Genomic DNA, 6,207 nt, shown 5'->3' on the forward strand with positions numbered 1-6,207 from the left:
TTTTTCAGAACCTGTGTCTAAGGTTTTAGCTTTTATGTTTTTCAGATTCTTCCCCAAACCCCTCTCTTGTGCCCCTCACCTGTCCCCATGCCCTGCCCTGTCCCCATGCCCTGCCCTGTCCCCAGGCTGTCCCCAGGCTGTCCCCTGTCCTGTCCCCAGGCTGTCCCCATGCCCCAGCCCTGTCCCCAGGCTGTCCCCATGCCCCTGTCCTGTCCCCAGCCCTGTCCCCATGCCCTGCTTTGTCCCCAGGCTGTCCCCAGGGCTGTCCCCAGCTGTTGACCAGGTCCTGCAGTTTCTGCATGGGCTCGGGCTCGCCGTCGCGGCCGCAGGTCAGGATCTCCCGCCCGTCGTACACGCGGATGATGCGGTCGGCCGGGGGCCCCTGTCCTGTCCCCAGGCCCTGTCCCTAGGCTGTCCCTATGCCCCTGTCCTGTCCCCAGGCTGTCCCCAAGCCCTGCTCTGTCCCCAGGCCCTGCCCTGTCCCCAGGCTGTCCCCAGCTGTTGACCAGGTCCTGCAGTTTCTCCTTGGGCTTAGGCTCGCCGTCCCCATGCCCCTGTCCTGTCCCCAGGCCCTGTCCCTAGGCTGTCCCTATGCCCCTGTCCTGTCCCCAGGCTGTCCCCAAGCCCTGCTCTGTCCCCAGGCCCTGCCCTGTCCCCAGGCTGTCCCCAGCTGTTGACCAGGTCCTGCAGTTTCTCCTTGGGCTTAGGCTCGCCGTCCCCATGCCCCTGTCCTGTCCCCAGGCCCTGTCCCTAGGCTGTCCCTATGCCCCTGTCCTGTCCCCAGGCTGTCCCCAAGCCCTGCTCTGTCCCCAGGCCCTGCCCTGTCCCCAGGCTGTCCCCAGCTGTTGACCAGGTCCTGCAGTTTCTCCTTGGGCTTAGGCTCGCCGTCCCCATGCCCCTGTCCTGTCCCCAGGCCCTGTCCCTAGGCTGTCCCTATGCCCCTGTCCTGTCCCCAGGCTGTCCCCAAGCCCTGCTCTGTCCCCAGGCCCTGCCCTGTCCCCAGGCTGTCCCCAGCTGTTGACCAGGTCCTGCAGTTTCTCCTTGGGCTTAGGCTCGCCGTCCCCATGCCCCTGTCCTGTCCCCAGGCCCTGTCCCTAGGCTGTCCCTATGCCCCTGTCCTGTCCCCAGGCTGTCCCCAAGCCCTGCTCTGTCCCCAGGCCCTGCCCTGTCCCTGCTTTGTCCCCAGGCTGTCCCCAGGGCTGTCCCCACCTGTTGACCAGGTCCTGCAGTTTCTGCATGGGCTCGGGCTCGCCGTCGCGGCCGCAGGTCAGGATCTCCCGCCCGTCGTACACGCGGATGATGCGGTCGGCCGTGTTGATCAGGAAACAGCTGCACCAAAACGGGGGACAAATCAATGAAAAACCAATCAATCGATCAATTGATCAATTACAAATCCTGTGCTGTGGGAGAACTGGGGGGGTTTGAGGAGCTCTCTGCAGTTTTGGGATCCCCCTGGGGCGCTCACCTCCCTTTGCGGGCGAACTCGATGGATTTAATGGCCGTGGTGTTGCTGGTCCCTGTGGTCACTCTGAAGGAAGCAACAAGATCCTGAGTGTCTGTTTTTAAGACCAAGATCTGAAGATTGAGCAGACAGAGAACAATCAGTGGCTTCACCTGAAACAGAACCCTGGGAGCCCACCCGGGGACACTGCAGGAGCTGCTGAGACAGAAACGCCGGGAAAACATCCCAAAAATGTGTCAAAACCAAAGTCCAGACAAAGATCCCAAAATCCCTGAGGTTGGAAAACTCCTCCAGGATCCTCAAGCAATCCCTCACCTGTTCCCCAAACCCTGCAGATATCTCTGCATCTGTCCCTGCCCCCCAAACCCATCCCTGTGCCTGTCCCTGTTTTCCAAAACTCTCCCTGTGCATCTCACCTCTTCCCCAAATCTATTCCTGTGCCCCAAACTCATCCCTGTCCCCCAAACCCATTTCTGTCCCCCAAACCCCTCCCCATGCCCCTTACCTATTTCCCAAACCCCTCCCTGTGCACCTCACCTGCTCCTCAAATCTCTTCCTGTTCCCCAAACTCATCCCTGTGCCCCAAATCTATTCCTGCTCCCCATATCCCTCCCTGTGCTCCTCACTGCTCCCCAAACCCCTCCCTGTACCCCTCAGCTTTCCCCCAAATCTATTCCTGTTCCCCAAACCCCTCCCTGTACCCCTCAGCTTTCCCCCAAATCTATTCCTGTTCCCCAAACCCCTCCCTGTACCCCTCAGCTTTCCCCCAAATCTATTCCTGTTCCCCAAACCCCTCCCTGTACCCCTCAGCTTTCCCCCAAATCTATTCCTGTTCCCCAAACCCCTCCCTGTACCCCTCAGCTTTCCCCCAAATCTATTCCTGTTCCCCAAACCCCTCCCTGTACCCCTCAGCTTTCCCCCAAATCTATTCCTGTTCCCCAAACCCCTCCCTGTACCCCTCAGCTTTCCCCCAAATCTATTCCTGTTCCCCAAACCCCTCCCTGTACCCCTCAGCTTTCCCCCAAATCTATTCCTGTTCCCCAAACCCCTCCCTGTACCCCTCAGCTTTCCCCCAAATCTATTCCTGTTCCCCAAACCCCTCCCTGTACCCCTCAGCTTTCCCCCAAATCTATTCCTGTTCCCCAAACCCCTCCCTGTACCCCTCAGCTTTCCCCCAAATCTATTCCTGTTCCCCAAACCCCTCCCTGTACCCCTCAGCTTTCCCCCAAATCTATTCCTGTTCCCCAAACCCCTCCCTGTACCCCTCAGCTTTCCCCCAAATCTATTCCTGTTCCCCAAACCCCTCCCTGTACCCCTCAGCTTTCCCCCAAATCTATTCCTGTTCCCCAAACCCCTCCCTGTACCCCTCAGCTTTCCCCCAAATCTATTCCTGTTCCCCAAACCCCTCCCTGTACCCCTCAGCTTTCCCCCAAATCTATTCCTGTTCCCCAAACCCCTCCCTGTACCCCTCAGCTTTCCCCCAAATCTATTCCTGTTCCCCAAACCCCTCCCTGTACCCCTCAGCTTTCCCCCAAATCTATTCCTGTTCCCCAAACCCCTCCCTGTACCCCTCAGCTTTCCCCATGCAGACCCCAAACCGCCCTGGGCACTCCCAAAGCCTGACCCCCCTTTCCCACGGGGAATTCCCGCTGCTGCCCAGCCTGGCCCTGCCCTGGGGGCAGCCAGGAGTGCCCCGAGGCCCGGGCAGGGGCTGACCTTGCCCTTGGCATTGCCAGTGTAGATGTACTCCCCGCGCCGGTCAAACGAGGCCACCACGTTGAGGTCGGAGTCGTCGTCCACGGGCAGCACCACGTGCTTGGAGTCAGACAGGGTCAGCATCACCGGGGCCGACTTCATGGGGCACACCAGCACCCTGTTCCTGAAACACCAGGGAGAGGTGGGAACTCCAGCCTCCTTTGGGATGGGATCCCATGGTTAGAGCTAAAAACCATCGAGCTGGATCCAAGAATTCAGATTTTGTGAAGGGTTTCCATGGTTAGAGCTAAAAAAGATCGAGTTGGATCGAGGAATTCAGGAGATCTTAGGAAGGGTTTCCATGGCTAGAACTAAAAAGCAGAGCTGGATCAAGGAATTCAGATCTTAGGAAGGGCTTCCATGGTTAGAGCTAAAAACCATTGAGTTGGATCAAGGAATTCACATTTTGGGAAGGGTTTCCATGTTTAGAACTAAAAAGCACTGAGCTGGATCATGGAATTCAGATTTTGGGAAGGGTTTCCATGGCTAGAGCTAACAAACATTGAGTTGGATCGAGGAATTCACATTTTGGGAAGGGTTTCCATGGCTAGAGCTAAAAAAGAATGGAGGTGGATCGAGGAATATCTCTTGGAAAAGGATTTCCAGTAAAAAAAGCATTGAGCTGGATTGAGGAATTCAGGAGATTTTGGGAAGGGTTTCCATGGCTAGAGCTAAAAAAGATCGAGTTGGATCAAGGAATTCAGATTTTGGGAAGGGTTTCCATGGCTAGAGCTAAAAAAGAATGGAGGTGGATTGAGGAATATCTCTTGGAAAAGGATTTCCAGCAAAAAAAGCACAGAGCTGGACTGAGGAATTGAGGAGATCTTGGGAATGGTTTCCATGGCTAGAGCCAAAAAACATTGAGTTGGATCAAGGAATTCACATTTTGGGAAGGGTTTCCATGGCTAGAACTAAAAAACATTGAGTTGGATCAAGGATTTCAGATCTTGGGAAGGGTTTCCATGGTTAGAGCAAAAAAACATTGAGTTGGATTGAGGAATGGAAGATATTCCTACTTTTGTTGTCTTTTCTTTAGTACTTAGACAGCAAAATGATGTGAAGTTCAGTTCGACTTTAATTTCCTTTTCTTCCCTGAGTTGGTGCAGGAATTTTAAACCCAAGGTCACATTCCCACACTGATTTCCAAGAGCTCCCTCCCAAAAACCCAACCCCAACACAACCCTCCAGAACCAACAATCTCACTTAGAAAACCATAAGAAAACCCCAAAAATCAGAGGTTTCACCCCACTGGGAGCATCCCAGTCCCCTGCCAGGGCCATTGGGCAGGACACATTCCCCCACTGACTTCCAAGAGCTCCCTCCCATCCCCACCCTCCCAAAAACCCAACCCCAACACAACCCCTGGACCTGACAATTGCAAGAAAACCCCAAAAATCAGAGGTTTCACCCCACTGGGAGCATCCCAGTGCCAGGGCACTTACTGGTCTTGGGGTAAGTACCAGACCAACAATTCCACTTGGAAACCGTAAGAAAACCCCAAAAATCAGCGGTTCCACCCCACTGGGAGCATCCCAGTCCCCTGCCAGGGCACTTACTGGTCCCGGGGGTGGTACTGGACCTTGAGGATGGGCGAGGGGAAGCGGAACCTCTGGTCACAGTCCCCGGACAGCACGTCCCACTGGGACACGATGTTGTCGGTGGAGGCGCTGACCAGCTTGTGCCCATCGCGGCTCCAGCTGCGCCACGGGGAGGGAACGCACAGAAACGTTATTCCTTAAAGGGCAGGGGGGGAAAGGAGCTCAGAGAATTTCCAAAAACGTTATTCCTTAAAGGGCTGGGGGGGAAAGGAGCCCAGGGAATTCCCAATAAAGTTATTCCTTAAAGGGCAGGGGGGGAAAGGGGCTCAGGGCATTCCCAACAAAGTTATTCCTTAAAGGCACCAAATGCAGACAAAGGGGAAAGGAAGCTCAGGGAATCCCCAAAAATGTTATTCCTTAAAGGTTAGGGGGGAAAGGAGCTCAGGGAATTCCCAAAAATGTTATTCCTTAAAGGGCAGGGGGGAAAAGGAGCTCAGGGAATTCCCAGCAGTTATTCCTTAAAGGCATCAAATGCAGACAAAGGGGAAAGGAAGCTCAGGGAATTCCCAAAAATGTTATTCCTTAAAGGAGTCAAATGCAGCCGGGGGGGAAAAGGAGCTGGGGATTCCATGGGGATTCCCAGGGGATTCCCTGGTGAGTCCGTGGGAACTCCAGAGGGATTACATGGGGATTGCTGCACTTCCTGAGGGATTCCATGGGGATTCCATGGAGATTCCATGGGGGCTCCCTGGGGATTCCTGCAGTTCCCAAAGGATTCCATGGGGATTCCCGCAGTTCCTGGGCTCTGCTCACCACAGGGAGCACACGGGGTGGATGTGGGATTGTTGGGATTTCTGGGATTCCCAGCTCACCAGAAGGAGCACACGGGGTGGATGTGGGTTTTGTGGGTTTTTTGGGATTCCCAGCTCACCAGAGGGAGCACACGGGGTGGATGTGGGTTTTTTGGGATTCCCAGCTCACCAGAGGGAGCACACGGGGTGGATGTGGGCGCTGATGATCTTGGCGATGCCGCGCGTCAGGAAGTCCCAGATGACGATGCGGCCGTCGTTGCAGCCCACGGCCAGCAGCGTCCCCCAGCGGTTGAAGGTGCACGTCAGAGCCATGCTGATACAGTCCAGCGTCCCGTCGGCCTCCTGCGGGGACAGCGGGACAGTGGCACAGCGTGGGGACAGCGTGGGGACAGTGTGGAGAATGTGGGGATAGTGCAAGGACAGTGTGGGGACAGCACGGGGACAGTGTGGGGATGGTGGGGACAGAGCAGGGACAGTGTGGGACAGTGCAGGAACAGCACGGGGACAGTGGGGAGAATGTGGGGATAGCGCGAGGACAGTGTGAGGACAGCATGGGGAACAGCGTGGGCAGTGTGGGGACAGTGTGGGGACAGAGCAGGGACAGTGTGGGACAGTGTGGAGAATGTGGGGACAGTGTAGG

At 56.0% G+C, this 6,207-nt stretch overlaps 1 protein-coding gene across 1 annotated transcript in view; it reads right to left on the reverse strand.

Moving 5' to 3' along the window:
- RBBP5 (RB binding protein 5, histone lysine methyltransferase complex subunit) overlaps positions 1 to 5,920 on the reverse strand; it is a 17,670-nt gene extending 11,750 nt beyond the window's left edge. Inside the window, exons 1-5 of the mRNA XM_005430834.3 lie at positions 5,737 to 5,920; positions 4,774 to 4,914; positions 3,179 to 3,341; positions 1,466 to 1,575; positions 1,210 to 1,329 (exon numbers count right to left, since the gene is read on the reverse strand). Of these exons, the coding sequence (XP_005430891.2) occupies positions 1,210 to 1,329; positions 1,466 to 1,575; positions 3,179 to 3,341; positions 4,774 to 4,914; positions 5,737 to 5,879 (677 nt within the window). The 5' untranslated portion in view covers positions 5,880 to 5,920. The remainder of the gene's footprint in view (positions 1 to 1,209; positions 1,330 to 1,465; positions 1,576 to 3,178; positions 3,342 to 4,773; positions 4,915 to 5,736) is intronic.
- Between the last annotated feature and the right edge of the window lie 287 nt (positions 5,921 to 6,207).

The sequence above is a fragment of the Geospiza fortis genome, unplaced genomic scaffold (genome assembly GCF_000277835.1).
Source record: "Geospiza fortis unplaced genomic scaffold, GeoFor_1.0 scaffold184, whole genome shotgun sequence".
NCBI classification, from domain to species: domain Eukaryota; kingdom Metazoa; phylum Chordata; class Aves; order Passeriformes; family Thraupidae; genus Geospiza; species Geospiza fortis.